The sequence below is a fragment of the Rhinopithecus roxellana genome, chromosome 18 (genome assembly GCF_007565055.1).
Source record: "Rhinopithecus roxellana isolate Shanxi Qingling chromosome 18, ASM756505v1, whole genome shotgun sequence".
Taxonomy (NCBI): Eukaryota; Metazoa; Chordata; class Mammalia; order Primates; family Cercopithecidae; genus Rhinopithecus; species Rhinopithecus roxellana.
Genome location: NC_044566.1, coordinates 46523024 through 46540196, shown reverse-complemented (window position 1 = coordinate 46540196; position 17173 = coordinate 46523024). Strand labels below are relative to the sequence as shown.

The 17173-nt window shown below is 39.1% G+C and overlaps 1 protein-coding gene and 1 long non-coding RNA gene across 3 annotated transcripts in view; one reads left to right on the top strand and one right to left on the bottom strand.

The window, feature by feature from the left end:
- LOC104658151 overlaps positions 1-1894 on the top strand; it is a 46010-nt gene extending 44116 nt beyond the window's left edge. The window contains exon 4 of the long non-coding RNA XR_747391.2: positions 295-1894. This is a non-coding gene — a long non-coding RNA (uncharacterized LOC104658151). The remainder of the gene's footprint in view (positions 1-294) is intronic.
- The window catches only part of CPB2 (carboxypeptidase B2), a 50974-nt gene extending 43766 nt beyond the window's left edge, over positions 1-7208 (bottom strand). Inside the window, exon 1 of one of the 2 annotated variants that reach the window (XM_010358087.1) lies at positions 7068-7208. In XM_010358087.1, coding sequence (XP_010356389.1) covers positions 7068-7141 — 74 coding nt within the window. In that variant the 5' untranslated portion in view covers positions 7142-7208. The remainder of the gene's footprint in view (positions 1-7067) is intronic. The other variant, XM_010358088.2, reaches the window with a different exon arrangement.
- Positions 7209-17173: the final 9965 nt, after the last annotated feature.

The window sequence follows — 17173 nt, the reverse complement described above, 5'->3', positions numbered from 1 at the left end:
AGCTTAGGCATTCTGTAATATTTCCTCATCCACATTTGATGTATACAGATAATTGCAGCAGCCATGGCCCAAGAGGGCCCAGTGACTATGACTCAGATCCTGAGGGCTGAGGCTCTGGGTTGTCTCACCAGGTAAACCACCTAGAGTAGAAGAGGTGCTAGCAAAGGGTGAGGGGGAAACAGAATGGGCAGGGGAGAAGAGGAATGACAAGTATTGGTTACGGCCTCAAGACTAGCTGTAACTGTGAAGGTTGTAGTTTATTTCACTAACTTTCCTCTTGTATGTTTCCTTTAGGAAGAGAGACCAAGCAGAATCCCAGAAGAGTTGATCTCAAAGCTTATTTTATGAAGAAAATTGACCTGAGTGACACAAAGTGTTGGATTGTAGTAGATGTCATGTTTTGCTGCCTAGATCTGCATCCAGGGATGCACCCTCGTTTCCTCAGCTTCTTCATTTCCTCAGCTTCTGGGAGGGTTGGCAGCTGCCATTCCCACCTGAGTCCTTTTCTAGGACTTGCCCTTGCCTGAAGAGAGCTGTGTTGCCCAACATGATGCCTCCTCCAAGGTACAATCCACACCCAGTGATTAATAAACAGGGGTTACAAGCCCCAGTTTGGGACAACTTTACCAAGCCAACCCAGCCTCAAGGCTCTCTGCAGGAACAAGTGAAGCCATAGTTGTGACTACATCACAGTTCAATTTCTCCTCTGCCCAAGCCTCCTTCCTTCATTCCTCCACAGATGTTGATCCTGAGACTCCTTTCCAGTAAACTTCCTCCATGCAATCTTCATCTCAGAGTCTGTTTCCTGGGTAAACTAACCTGCAACTGATACAAATGCCTGTTCTGTGAGATAAAACACTAAAAGTGCAATGCGAGTGGTATAAATATTCTGCTACAGGAATACAAAGTCAAATATCATTTTTGGCTTAGGTAGTCAGAGAATGGAGATATTCTGAGTTGGACTTCTGAGATAGTGGGATTTGATAGGTGAAGTGGAGATGAGATGGCATAAGACTAACATAGGCAGAATTTTGCTAAATGAATTGGAGATGAAACATCATAAGTGCAGGTGCACAAGTAGAAAAGTAAAATCAGAGCTCAAGGAAGGGGAAGTGATCCAGCTGGGCAGAAACATGGGGCCTATATAGAGATATACCAGGAAATAAAGCTAGGACAAATGGCAGGGTAGGACCTGATTGTTGAGGGTCTTAAATGCTGGGGTCAAGATTATGGCCTTTACTTGCAAGTTGGTTGGGCATGATTCTGGGAGTTTTAACAAAAGATGTGGCAAACTCAAAGCTTCCTTTTCATGTAAAGTATAGAGAAGTGGAGGTTCATATCATTAAATCACTGTAATTTCAGTGTGAACTTCCTAACATTTTGAGCTAACCATGAGATAGGACAACTTATCAAGCAATGAGCTCTCCATTATCTAAACAGAAGCTAAATTTCAAGTCCATGTAGAGGAAATCTTGTGTTGACTAGAATATAAGGTGTTTGGAGGGACTTTTCTTCTTTTTTACTGATATTTACTAACTTGGATATTTTGCTAAGTGCTTTACAGGTATTCTTATTTAATCCTCACAAGGCAGTATGGTAGATAATCCATTATATCGAAAATAATGGGCCCAGCATGGTGGCTCACGTCTGTAATCCCAGCACTTTGGGAGGCCGAGGCGGGTGGATCACCTGAGATCGGGAGTTCAAGACCAGCCTGACCAACATGGTGAAACCCTGTGTTTACTAAAAATACAAAAATAAGCTTGGTGTAGTAGCTCACACCTGTAGTCCCAGGTATTTGGGAGGCTAAAGCATGAGAATCACTTGAAGCGGAAGTTACAGTGAGCCAAAATCATACCACTGGACTCCAGCCTGGGCAATAGAATATGACTAGAAGAAGAAAGAAAGAAAGAAAGAAAGAAAGAAAGAAAGAAAGAAAGAAAGAAAGAAAGAAAGAAAGAAAGAAAGAAAGAAAGAAAGAAAGAAAGAAAGAAAGAAAGGAAGAAAGAAAGGAAGAAAGAAAGGAAGAAAGAAAGAAGAGAAAGAGAGAAAGAGAGAAAGAGAGAAAGAGAGAAAGAAAGAAAGAAAGAAAGAAAGAAAGAAAGAAAGAAAGAAAGAAAGAAAGAAAGAGAGAAAGAGAGAGAAAGAGAGAGAGAGGAAGGAAGGAAGGAAGGAAGGAAGGAAGGAAGGAAGGAAAACATGCTGAGTAGACAGTATTAAACTAAAAAAAAAAAAAAAATCCTAATGTATTAAAGAAGGAGAAAAGTCCAAAAAGTAGTCAACAAGCAGAGAAAGAAAGAAAATATAAAGGTAAAAATGTGTATTATCCAAATGAGGCCTCTTTCTTAAGAAGAAAAAATTAAGGAAATTCAAAAAATAAGTTAGGAAATAGTGAGTAAAATTATGAAGTTAAAAATTCACCAAAAATGTATTGATATGTCCAAGTTCAGCTTGTAGTGAACAGACTCTTCTTATGCAGAATTTGAGCAAAGTGCTAACACAACAGAGTTAGGTAATGGGATGAGGGTCAGATCACTCTATTTTTGGAAACTGGTTTCATGACTGCTTCCTCTTACTTAGTCATAGACAGGCTATATAAAAAGCTGTTAGAGTGGAAAGAGGGAGAGGATTTGTGATTTTTTTTTTTTTTTTTTTTTAGCAAGTTGTTATGGTTCTGTAATAAACCACCCTCCCAAAGGGATGAAGTTTCGGGGTGTACTCCCTTCACCTCAGCCTAGTAGGGAGACTTCCAGGAGATAATGAGAGAGTTTAATGTTTCCTCAAATTTACAGATGCAAAAACTGGTGCCTGACTTCTCCTGATAAAGCTAAACCTGCATGTGGCTGGTCTCTAGTTGGCTAGATAGTAGTAGTTAAAATGGAAAGAAACACTTAAAGTTAGATGCCGTCGGATAGGACCACCTAAAGGGATGGAAGGTTCTCAGCAGCAAGAGCCCAGAGGTAGAAACGAGACTTGTAGGGGTGAAGGATGGAGTCACAAGTAAACACCTGGACAAAGAAGCATCTGTCCTGGTCCAGAGGCTTCCCCAATAAAGATGTCTCACACAACTCTAAGAATTTAGAACTTGAGAAAAAGACTAACAAGAAAAAGAGTAAGGTGTGTGTGTGTGGAAGAGGTGAGGCAGTTATTTTCCTATAAATAATGTTAAATTAAACTAAATTTGGTCTGAGGATGCCTCGTAACTTGAGTCTCTACGTAACAAACTGCAACCTAACTTAGGAGTATTTTTTTTTTTTTGTACTAACGAGGTGAGCCTCAGCCAATCACAGCAGCCAAGCTACAGCCGCCACGCTACAGCCAATCCCATGTGGCCAACTGATCAGCCCTTGCCCAGTAAGACAACTGCTCACCTGTAACTACTCAAGCTGCTTCTGGACCTCATTTCCATTTGCTGTTTGTAAACGCTGCCTGCCCACCTAGCTGAGCAGAACTCTCTGAACTTCTTGCGTTTTTGAGTGTTACTTGATTAGAAAATTGTTCTTTGTTCAATTAAACTTTGCTAAATATAATTCGTTTAAAGATTTTCTTTTAACAACAAAGATGGAACTGACATTCTAATTTCTAAATTGAGGCTATTTGTATTTTTAGCAGGACCCAAGGACTGTCGCTTAAGAGCAGGCTAAAAAGCCTTGAAATTTTCTAACTTTCCATGCAAGAGCAGTGATAGATAACCCCACTAAGCAAAATGTCATAGGGCTAAGGGAGAAAAAAATACAGCTGTGTTTCGATTGCGTCTCTGAATGATACAATTACAGCACTTACACAATAACCACTTGAGAAAAAAGAACAGCCTTACACCAAAAATAGAATGAGAAGTACAAGCACAATGAAGTAACAGGTCACTTTACACAAAAAGTAAAGTGAGGCTCAAAGGGGACGAGCAAATTGCCCAAGGCTGCACTGGTGATAAGTAGCAGATCTGGGGCTTGAATCTAGATCCTGAGCTTTTAATACCTATGCGACACTTCCTCTGTTCCATCCCTTCTGAGAATGCGATTATGTTCATTGGGGTGTATTCCCTACTATGGATTACAGGGGAGGGTTCACACTTTCATGTTCTGAAAGATTATTTTGAATTTTAAAAGCTGGCAAGATGTCTCTGAACAATGGAACATAGCCCAAGGCTGCAATTTTGTTGTACACATTACAGTGTTTTAAGGCCACTGGTGGCCTGTTCTTTGAGATGAAAACAATACATCAGTAGGAGTTAAGTGAAAGAGAGTAAGCTGGTCTCCAGGTACCCATATAGTATGTGAAGTCAACAGAAGGAAAACTTCCTGTGGTCTATTAATAATTCAGAAGCCCTTTATCCTCAACCCTCTTCCTTCTCTAATTCCTAAGTCTTCTTTTCTTCCTAGTTTCTCTTACTTTCTCTTTCCAATAGCCTGGGCTGGCAGGCTGCATTTAGGTAATCACTGCACAATACAATTACTGACTCTGTTTACAAGATTCTTGCTAGTATTTTATTTTTACCCTTTATAGTGTTTGGCTTTTAAAAGCAAATTAATAGGGAGTCATGATTTTTTTGGCTGCCTTTGTCTTTGGCATATGACATTTATGCCTTTAAAACCTGTTGTTGTTGTTGTTCCAGGGCATTTCACTGATGAAATTGATCAAAATGAACCTACAAATCAGCCACTAAGAGACTACATGAATAAAAACTGTTATTAGGAAAATGATCATGGAAAAAAATTATAACAAAGAACAGGTTTAAGAAAAAGCCAGAGTGTTAGCTTTTTTTTTTAGAAGGGTTTACATTCTCAACCCCAGCAATAATTTGTCAAAGTCTGTTGCTCTGAGTGAAATTAGATTTCCTTTTTAGCTTCAGGAATAAGCCATTCCTGGAAAAGTGGAGCTCAGAAACATTTGCTACAAAAATTTATTTTTACTCACAGAAAGAATAATTTGCAATGTTATTTCTAGTGAAGGGATGGGAACCAGGATTCAGATATTCATCTGTCTACAATACTGAGGTCCTCCTACCTCCCCTGCCCTACAAAGGGGCCCTCGCAGTATACAAAAGTATTAAATATTTTTAGTGTGATATTCTTTGGTTAAAATATAGTCACATTCTTGTTCCTTCTTCAAGCATAAGTATCAGTCAGATTTCAGAGTATAAGCTGAAGCAACAAATACTAAGAAAACCCATGCATGAAGATATTTTCTCACTCTTTTTTTACTATTTTATTTTTGGCTACTTCTTTTATTTGCATTATATTTAGTGTCACTAAGCTGCTATACACGTACTCATTTGAAGAGATGTGCTAAAGCTTTTGGTGTGTTTTGCTATTGATTATCCGATCTAAGAGTCTGGGTTAATCTATGATCAAGATGGCGGTCTGCGGTGAATCCACCTGCCCGCCAACCTCTGCAACAGCCAGCTGAGGATACTTGCACTGGGCTGACGCTGAGGCCATGATTAGATCTGCTAGGGGGTGAGGACCATGAAACTGGACCTCCAATCCTGAACCTCTCTTCCAAGCTACATTCCAAACCAACTGTTGTCTCCAACTCCCTTTGACTAAATCTGACCTCCCTTCAAACTGGCTCTCTTCCTACTTTCCAGATTTTATAGAGGCACTGCTGTGCAGTGCACAGAGTTGAAATGAGGCTCGAGTGGGTTTGAATCCAAGCTCTACACTTACTGTTTGATCTTGGGCCAACGATTTATTCTTCCTGAGGCTCAGTTTCCTCCTTTGTAAAATGTCAGTAAAGATTCCTAGCATGTAGGATTTTGTGCATTTAAAGAGATAACATTTCTAAGTGACTAGCTGAGTGCCTGGCACAAACACAGGCACTAAATAAGCAGAGGTTTCCTCCCTTTCCCCTCACTGTCAATGGTACTGCCAGTGTGTACAATAGCCAAGTTGGACATGTTGATACCAATTTTTCTCTTCTCCCCCTTTCCCTTAATTGAAGCCAATCATCAAGTTATAGAATATTAGAACTAACAAGAACCTTAGAAATCCTGACCATATGATTCACCAATAAAATACAGAGAAAGACATTTCTGATCAATGCAGCAATCTTGACCCCCATGTCGATTAAATAACAACCATTATTTTATGATAGAATTTGTTGCTCAACATTTGACAATCATATTGAACAAAAGAAGATCAATCAACTATAATCAGTTCAGGGATCATGTACAAACACAGCTTCAGGCTCACAAGTCAAGATCTATTTTCCAAAACTGTTGTCCTATGGTTATTTATGACTACAAACTTTTTTTTGGTGGTAGAAAAAGTATCCCTGGTACATTCCTTTGCCCTATGTCTCTTCTTTCTTTGTCATTTACTAACATGAGGAGAGGGATCTGTCTCAAAGATAATTGAAGGAGAAAGCGATCATGGAACCAAAACAAAGGGGAAAAATAAGACAATTCCAAAGGAAACAATATCAATGTTTTAAAGCCTAAAAATTGACTACTTAATAAATTACCTTACATGTACCCTTGGAACTATTTGCTCCATGCATTGCATGAGCTCATTTGTGTTCTTCTAGATAGCTTATCCTGAGGGAGTCTACTAAGCAAAATAAGAATTAGATGATAGTTCTTTATCACACAACTCTTCTTCCTTTCATAGTCCATGCTAAATAATCATGCATGATCCAAACTTCCTATTTAACCCTTCACCCTCTTCTTCCTCCTATGTTCCATGTACAAGGGGAAAATAAATGATCCATAGTTAACTTTTTTTTATGTGAAGACAGGAGGAATACGAATCATACATCAAGTTAGAATATAAATAATTATGTTTATAAAAGATTGAATTTCTTGAATCTTCATACTCACTGGATATGCATATCATCCAATGTTCTCCCAATAATAAAACCAGAGCCAGGAAAGAAAAAAGACCCTGTCTTTAGTGATAGCCCATTGTGCTAAAGTCTACTTATTTGCCAGGGCAACTTGGAAAGTTCTGAAAGACCTGGCCTTCAGATTTTACCATTTTGCCCACCAGCTCAATGCACTGACTTAACACGATATGTGGCAAACAAGTGAGGAGAGTGGCCCACCACAGTCTAGGATTCTATTGGGTTACCTCTGAAACGCGAAGACATGCTGCTCACAGAAGAGAACAATGGGTACAAGGACTGCAAGACTGCAAAGCTTCATCCCAACAGCAATTTTCTGTACAACAAATTTCTCTGAAGAGAAAGACCCAGATCATTGATTGCATAACAGCCTTCTTTACACACTGGTTAAAATATAATGGCATGTTCCCTCTTGTTCCTGTGGGTCAATCAACTTAGCTTCCATTTCCACTCCCAAAAAGAGAAATACTTTTGGCTTAGTTAGACTGTTGCTTGATAATTAAACACTCAAAAAGAGTATGATGAGGGTTGCTCTTAATTTAGACTATCTAGAATATGTGTAACTCCTTGGGGAAGATAGGGCCAAGAATAGAAGGATGGTAATACTGTAGGATCTTGTCTGGTTTGTTGCAGAACAATAGCTATAGAATACTGACTAATGGATATGTAGCCCATGTTGAGGGAGGTCTACTGTGAAGTAGTATAAATGTCTTCCCTTGCCTCTGACTTTTTCAACATTTTAAATTTATGAAGACATAAAAAGTGAGTTCCTCAAATGTGGCTAATCCAATCCAATGTTGAAGTGCAGTTTGTAAGGATGATTACAGGATCTCTGTTCAAAAAGATGTTTCCTTGATCGTATGGAATGATGGGTCCACCCCCGATAAGAATACTATTTCATGAAAGCTGGTTCAAGCAATGTAAGACATCAGGTCACTTTGAATCTCATTTATGTAAAGGTCACCATAATAGCCATCAACTAAATCCAGGCCCATCCCCTATAATCTTGAAAGTAGCATCAAATAACATTTTGTCTAGTATGAGGCCGTATCCTACCCTCTGTAAGTGGGTGGAGCCCTCTTTTTCTACATTCCCATTGGTTAATGCATTTGAATGTTCTTGAAGTCAGGATTGGCAAATTTGCAAAATAAATCAGCCTGCCCACAATTAACTTCTAAAAAAGAAAATAATTTTTTTTTTTTTTTTTTTTTTTGAGACAGAGTCTCACTCTATAGCCCAAGCTGGAGTGCAGAGGTGCGATCCTGGCTCACTGCAGTCTTCATCTCTGGGACTCAAGCAATTCTCCTGCCTCAGCCTCCCAAGTAGCTGAGACTAGAGGTGTGCCCCACCACACCTGGTTAATTTTTTTTGTATTTTTAGTAGAGACAGTGTTACACCATGTTGCCGTGGATGGTCTCAAACTCCTGAGCTCAGGAGATCCACCCGCCTCTGCCTTCCAAAGTGCTGGAATTACAGGTGTGAGCCACTGCACCCGGACAGAAGAAAATAATTGAGATTTCAAACTTTTCCTTTTGAGATTCAAAGCTCTTGAATGATATTTAATGAATTCAGGTGACCTCCACTGTAACCACTTTTTGTATAAGAAAGAAGAAATAAGAAAATACATGTGTGTCCGCTTATTTGTGGAGAAAGAAACACAGGAAAGATAGACTAGAAATCAATGAGATTGGTTATCCAAAGGGGGTGAGTGGAAACAGAGTGGAAAACACAGAGTAGAAGAGACAGGGAGGGCCGCTTCTTTGGGTGAAGCTTTTTGAATAGTTCTGAACTTTAGAACTACTCTGAATTTTAGAACCATGTTGTTTTCACATATGTACTTAAAACAAGCAAACAAATTTTTGAAAAGAATACAAACAAAAGCAAATGAACCTGTGTTTCAAATGAATAACATAATCACACTGAAGGAGAGAGAGAAAAACCCAAGGAACTTTTACCTTATCTTTTTAACATAAAAGGTAACTCTAAAATAAACAGTCAAAATAGTCAAATTAAACTATGCTAGTAAATTCTATCAATTTTTGTGCTAATTATTTTGTACCTGTGTTTCTTCTTTATTTTATCCTGTTTCCTCTCTGGGGAAACAGAAACACAGGATACAAAAGAAACGGACTGCACAAAAAGTAATAAATTTTAAATTACATTTCTTATTGCTGAAGCAATCTCTTAAAAGTTCCTATAGCAAAAGTCTACAGGTGATAAAATCTTTTACGCTCTGTGTCTTTAACGATAGCTTTCTTTTGCCCTCACTTTCAAGTACTAGTTTAGCTGAATGTAATATTCAAGTGTGACGGATGCGCCATTGCTGTTTGGCGTTTCCTGTTACATGGTAGGAATCTACTGCCCAGGTAAGTAATTGTTGTTCCCTTGCAGTTTAGCTGTCCTTTCTCCTTGGTGACTTTTAAGGGATTATCTTTATCCTTGGTGCTTCTCAGATCCATTACTCTGGTCTAGATATGAATTTATTTTTTATTATCTTGCTCAGTACACAGAATGTACTTTTGATCTGAGGATTCAGACATTTCTTCAGTCTTGGAAAATCATTTTATTATTTCTTCACCTATTGTATCTCTGCTAGTGCCCTGTAGGGGCTCCTGTTGGAGCTTCTTGGTCTGTCTTTCATGTCTTGTAACTGTCCTTTCATGTTTTAAAAACTCATCATCTTTGTCTCTGTATGCTGTATTCTGGGTGAGTTTCTCAGCACTATCTTCAAATCCACTAAATCATTCTTTGAGTCTAATTTAGACTACATAGTCAATTGAGGTGTTTTAAATAATTATCTCGATGACTATATAAATCATTTACAGCTGGTTCTTTTGCATGTTTACTGATTTTGTTTTTATACCAGTATTTTAAAATATCATTTAAGATTTTTTTCAATTTTTTAGTGGGTATGATTCCTTTAGATCTCTCATTGAGAATCCTCAGAATACTTATTTTAAAGTCGGTGTTGCACTACTTTACGAGGTTAATTATATTTGGGTAAATTTATGTTCTGAGTATTGATTTTGTTAGCTGCCTTTATTGGTATTTGAATTCTTCTGTGATTTGGAACTCTGCAAGCCCATTTTGAGTAGCCAGTCTTCCTTCAAGTAGGAGGTCTTTCATTTCCTTCTCTCTTCCTCTATGCTTACTTCTCTCTGCTTGGCACATGCCTCCAAGAAGTCCCTGTGCTTCCAGTCCAGAGCCCAGTCTTATACTGGTTTTGGAGCAGATTTCAAAGATTCAGTCACCAAACAGCAATGACTTGACTTAATTACTGGCTTGGTTACTCCTGGTGTAGTTACCTCTCTGTCTCATACTTACTAGCAGCTACTTATAAACCAGTCCTAGGGAAAAGTGAGCAGCATTTTTTTCCTTTGTATTAAGGTCTTTTGACCATTTTGGAAAATTTAGTTTTTTGTCATTTTACTATTAACTTGTGAGTTATTTGTATATTCAGGATACAATTCCTCTGTCAGACGTATACATTGTCAGTATTTTCTGACACTTTGTGGCTCTCCCATTTTTTATTGATGTCTTTTGCAGAGCAGAAGTTTTTAATTTTGCTGAGTTCAATTTATCAATTTTTCTTTAATGGTTAATGCTTTCTTGGTCTTGTCTAAGGAGCTCTGTCTAACTCAATATCATGCAAATATTCTTGAAGCTTTATAGCTTTGACTTTTAGGTTTATGATCCATCTCAAATTAATTTTTGTGTATATTATAAGGGAGGGATTGAGGTTCTTTAATTTTCCGTATAGATATTCAATTGTTTTAGCATCGTTTCCTGAAAACAGCTTTCTTTCTCCCATGGGATTGCTTTGCCATCTTTGGGGAAAAATCCGTTGGCTCTGTACATGTGAGTCGACATCTATAAGTTTGCAGTGATTTTTTTCCTCACAACAATAATAACTGGAGTGCTTTTGTTTTATTTCTTACGTCTTCTTTCTCCTTATGCTCCAATTTGGATATTTTCTATCGATCTGGCTTCAAGTTCACTTATTTTACCAGCAGTTCCAGTTTGCTGATAAGTCCATTGAAAGAAGTCTTTATTTCTGAGATATTTTTCATTTCTGACACTTCTATTTGAATTTTATTTTTTTAGAGTTTACTTTTCACTGCTGCATTTCCCATTTGTTCACACATGTATGAACAAAGATTGTCTTTGAGCAATCTCTGCAGCCGGTTCTTTTGACCATTTTCTCTTTTGAAGATGGGTCACTTTTTATGCTTTTTCATATACTTGTAATTTTTTATTGAATCACAGATGTTATGTACAAAAGGATTGTATAGACTAAAGTAACTAGCAGATAAGCCCAGAATAGGTCATATATCTTCTTCTCTCATGCCACCAGTGTGAAGGACTGGAGCCAATCTAGGCCGCAGTTGAGCTGGGTTCAGGCTTTGCTGTTATTTTCGTTAAATTTTATTTGTTATATTATTATAGCAAGATCATATTATTTCCTCTAGTCGGGATTGAGATCTGAGTGCCTGGAGGGTTTGTCTTAGTTCTCCTGGCTTGCCTGCACCCATCGTCAGGCCCAGCGCTCCTGCGCCATAGGAGGGGTCTCAGCTCTCCTGCTCTCCTCTTCCCCGCCAGTAACCACAGGCAGCTGCTGCCTCCTATGCAGCATAAGGCTGGGTTCATTGTGGGTTTTCTCTCTGTTTTCCTGCCCTAACCTCAAAGATCAGCAGGCTCTGAGCTTCAAAGAGGTCATCTCTCTCCAATCTCTTGACTCTTCCCCAGTACAGATGACCACTGTCTTGTTCTCAGTCTGGGGCTCACAGTGCTTTGGGATTTGCGATGGTTAATTGTATGCATGAATTTGACTGGGCCATGGGGTGCCCAGATATTCGTTAAGCATTATTTCTGAATGTGTCTGTGAGAGTGTTTCTAGATGATATTAGCATTTGAATCAGTTGATTATAAAACAGGCACAAAGAAGGTAGACTTCATCTAATCCATTGAAAGCCTGAATAGGAAAATGGGCTGAGTAAGAAAGATTTCTTCTCTCTGCCTGGCTGACTTGGAGCTGGGATATCAGTCTTATGCCTTCAGACTTATACTCAAACTGGAACTTAGACCATCTGCTTTTCTGGGTCTCCAACTTGTCGCCTGCTGTTTCTGGGCATTCTCAGCTTCATAACCATGTGAGCCAACTTCTTATAATGAATCTCTTTATGTACATGTATACATACACACACACACATATGTTTATACATACATGTGTCTCCTATTGGTTCTCTTTCTCTGGATAACCTAGACTAATACAGAGTTGCTTCCAATTTCCCTGCTCTGCTGTCAGACTTTGGCAGACCAGCATGTCTGTGCCTCAGATAGGGCGTTTTCTGCTCTCCTGTCCTTCCCTCAATTTTGGTTCATTAGTTTCCTTTGCAGCATCAGCTCTCTGATGAGCTGCAAAAATTATGATTTTGGAGGTTGTCCAGCTTGTTCTTACTAAGGTAGGAACAACATTTGTCTGCAACTTTCTCTATCCTAAATGGAAACAAAAGTCTGGCACAACTTTTACTGCTTTTTTTTTTTTTTTTTTTGAGATGGAGTTTCGCTCTTGTTGCCCAGGCTGGAGTACAATGGCATGATCTCAGCTCACCGTGACCTCCGCCTCCCGGGTTCAAGCAATTCTCCTGCCTCAGCCTCCCGAATAGTTGGGATTACAAGCATGTGCCACCATGCCTGGCTAATTTTGTATTTTTAGTAGAGATGGGATTTCTCTATGTTGGTCAGGCTGGTCTCGAACTCCCGACCTCAGGTGATCTGCCCACCTCAGCCTCCCAAAGTGCTGGGATTACAGGCATGAGCCACTGCGCCCAGCCTATTGCTCTTTTATTCCACAGGCTGGGAAGAATGTACTTGGTCCCTGGCTTTGGGCAGTCAGCTTGCCCATAGCACCCTAGTATGTCTCCATGACATACAGTGGCCACCACTGCCTGTCTCATGCCATCAATACCTGCCACCACTCTGCATTTACTTTCCATTTCTTATATCTGAGATTGTCTCTCATTTGCTCTCTTTGGGGTTTTGTCCTTTTATATCTTTTCCTCCAATTTTGTGTGATTGGGGAGAGGTGGGGAAAGTATCATTAAACCTCAAATCTCCGAGTCGTCTTGACTTGGAAATCTGCCTCCCTCCATTTGTCTATGGATCTCTTCATTAGAGTAAATAGGATAGTTCTTTTCTCCTATATTTTTATTTGTATTCCTGTAGTTTGTTTTTCTCTGTGTCCATCTTCAATTGCTTTTACTTTCTGGTGCTTTACTTTGTATTTCTCTCTCTTTTCCTAGTTTATTTCTACCTTCACATTTTTATATTCATCTTAATATAAAATAATATTAAATCTTAATATTTAACACATTAAATTAATCTTTTATATTAAGATATAAAATAAATTTGTTCAATTATAGTTTGGAGGAAATGAAATCATTTTGGTGGTGAGTGGAAGAAGTGGGGCTAGCATTTGAGCTCCTTCTGCAAAATGTCCCTCCAGAGAACAAGACAAAGAGATGGCATTGCTGTAAATCTGACAAGATTTCCAATCCACTTCCCAAGTCATTCACCTGTCTAAGTGACCTTAATTACTCGCCTTCATTTTAGGTCTGAGTTTTGCTCTCTCCTTGCTTTTGCTATCCTCTATCTGTCTCTCCTCTCTCTTGCTCTGCTCTTTCTAGTGATTGTTTCTTGGCTCCAAGCCTCGCCTCTGGTGCTTCACTTTCCAAAGAGAAAGACTAGACACGATACGTAAGACAAGAATATGTACAAGGAAAAATAATTTGAACCCTTCTACTAAAAGTCAAACTCTCAAATAACTTTTTAATCCACTCTGTGCTTTTTATGACTTATACTAAAATAAAATGATCCACAGAAGTTAAGAATAGTAGATATGTAGAAGAAGATATCAATGAAACAGAAACAAATGCTGGGGTAAAGAAATAAAAAGAAATGAGCTATCAAGCCAGGGAAAGACCTGGAGGAAACTTAAATGCACATTGCTAAGTGAAAGAAGCCCATCTGAAAAGGCTCCATATAGTATGATTTTAATTATATGACATTCTCAAAAAGGGATTCAGGTGGGAGGGAGGGAGGACTCAGTAGGTGGCGCACAGAGGATTTTTAAAGCAGTGAAACTACACTGTATGACACAGTAATGATGAACACATGTCATTCTACATTTGTCAAAACCCGAAGAATGTGCAACGCAAAGAGTGAATCCTGGCCAGGCATGGTAGTGTGTGCCTGTAGTCCCAGATACTTGCGAGACTGAGATGGGAGGATCTCTGGAGCCCTGGAATTGGCGGCCAGCCTGCGCAACATAGTGAGACCCCATCTCAAAAAGAAACCAAAAAAACAGTGAATCCTAGTCAAACTATGGACTTTGGTTAATCATTATGTATCAATATTGGTTTAGCAAGTATTATAAATGTATCACACTAATACAAGATGTGAATAATAGGAGAAACCATATGTGTGCTGGGGGTGGGTGAGTGTAGGGGAGTAAGGGGATATGTGAGAATTCTATCTTCCAATCAATTTTTCTGTAAATCCAAGGCTACTGTAGAAAAAAAAATAGTCTATTAATGAAACAGCACGAACAAAAACATGGCACTGTTAAAATCAGACAAAGCAAAATTAAGGTATGCAATGCAAAAAGTGTGACAAAGATCAATTGGAGTTGACAACAGATATAATTAATACCCAACAGTCATTAAACTTTATGAGTTGCAAAGTACCTCAGCACCATAAGACAGAGTGAAAAAAAAGAAAAAAAAAATACCATTATAATATAAAGCAACACATGATAGAAATATCAATAAATAAAAACATAGGAGAAGACTGCAGCACTCTCCCATTTGTTTAGGACGGCTTAGACAGACAAAATGAGACAATGGGACTATATAGCCCATATCTCAATGGGAAATAGATGCCTCTTTCTGCAGAAACATTTGACCTTCACTTATCTTCCTTACTCTGTTCCTCTAAGAACTTGATAAAGGGAAAATGTCAACTACGTCTCTAGGCAACATTACTTTTAGTAGAATAACTCCTATTGGATAAATTGCATCTGGACTCAGGATAACCATAAATGATTGGGACAATTATTTGGGACATCATATCTGATTGGGACATCAGAGCTTTTGGTTCCCCTGAGTGTGGTGATTCCTGTAACTCCATATGCCTCCATAGGGACCCTGAAAGTTGTGTCTATGAAGTTATTACAAGATGTTGGCCACTGTGGTACATGGAGCTGCTAGGCCAGGGTGATTCTTACACTGGCCTGATGTGGATCTTGTTGCTTCACACCTGAAACATCATTTGAGAAGACTGGCAAGCAGTGTGGCTACTGCATGGCTGCTCCAAGAACTACTCCCATGGGAGAGGAGCTCCCAACAGTGCCGTGCCATCAAGCTTTGATTTCTACCTTACATACCTCCGAATAAACTGTTGCCAAATGAGGCTGTTGGAAGTCTTGTGAGTTTGAATGCCAGGTTGAACCTAAGAAGATTCCCTGGTGAGCATTGCAACATGACATATTCAATTTTATTAATTTGTGGGGAGTTTAATAAAAGTATTGTTTATATTGATGTGGGAAGGGTATAGGGAAATTACAAGGTATAGTGCAGTGTCCCAAGAATAGTAACATGGGGCACTGAAAAGATAGGGAAAGGAAAAGAACGAGTGACCAGAACCTGGTGACAGACAGAGCCACAGGGGAGGGCTGCCTGGCTGGAGCTGTGACTTACCATCGAAGGACTCAGGCAGTTATTTTTTTTCTTTAGACAAGGTCTTGCTCCATCATGTAGGCTGCCATGCAGTGGTGTGATCATGACTCACAGCACCCTCACCACACACCACCATACCTGGCTAATTTTTGTATTTTTATAGACAGGTTCTCACCAGGTTGCCCAGTCTGATCTCAAATTCCTGGCAATCCTCCTGCCTGGCCTCCCAAAGTGCTGGGATTATAGGCATGAGCCACTGCACCCAGCCGTCAGGCAGTTTGTATTAATATTGCAGGAAGGGAGCTGGGAGGATAAAAATCCTGACCTCATTTTCTTCCCTTCCTTTGTTCTCTTGCTTGAGCTTACCATGGATGAACTCAAAGAATTCAGAAATTGAATGATATAAATAACAAAGTTAAATTAATAGACATGTATTGAACTTAGTTTTTAGAGTGTGTATAATTTTTCCAATTTTCTGTGAAATTATTGCAAAATTTGATCACAAACTATAAGGCTACAATTTAAAACTACAATAAATTCCTAACTGTAAAAATTTTCTAGGTTAAATTCTTTGATCAAAAAGCAGGCAAGAAATGATTGGTGGAACAAACTAGAATACTAGATCCATGAATGAAAAGACATAGTTGGACATGAGAGTAATTAAGAAGGAGTTAGCAGTGATGGGACTTTGTGATTGACTGGATATAGGCAATGAGGAATATAGTGAAGGAAAGATGATTTCCTGATTTCTGGCATGGGCAGCTGAGTAGATGGTTATGCTATAAACTGAGAAAGGAGAGAAGGATAGCAAGAGATGGGCCTGGAAGAGTATGGAGTTTGAGATGAGAAGAGAAAAGGGAAACTCTGAGGAGCACAGAAAGTTAAGGCACAAGTGAAGAAAGATGAGCTTGCAAGGAAGACCGGGTGATGACAAGTGGTGTAGGAGAGAATCCAGGTACTCTGTTTTGCTGAAATGAGAAAGACGGACATACAGATGCATATAAAGGCATATAGAGGCAGATACATTTATAGTTGAGGAAGTCGTGACATTGAGTAAGTTAGTGCTGATAACTTCTAGTTTCTTAGTTAAGGAAGAGATGAGGTTATCTATATGGAGTAAGGAGGAGCGTGGTGGTGCCGTTGCTACTACAGGGTAATACATCATCACTACTACTACTATTAATTATGGTGCAATACCTAAAACGTAGTGGCTTGAAATAACAATAATTATCTTTTATCTCTCACGGTTTCTCTGGGTCAGAAATTTGAGGATAAGGTGGTGAATGATTCTGATTCAAGGTCTCCCATATGGTTGTGATCAGTGGCTGCAGCCAGAACCGCAGAGGGCTTAGAGAATCTAGGGACTGGTCAGACGTCGCTTTTGTTTTATCTGGTTTTGAGACTTCTCCATGTGAGCTAATTTAGGCTTCCTCATAGCATGGTAACCTCAGGGTATGTGAACTGTTTAGGGGTTGATGCTCCCAAGAACAAGTATTGTAGCAAGCAAGGTTCATCTTTTATGCTCTAGGCATGGAAATTACATAGCGTCACTCTCCCTAAAATGAGAAAGGATGTAACATGTTTGGACACTACGAACC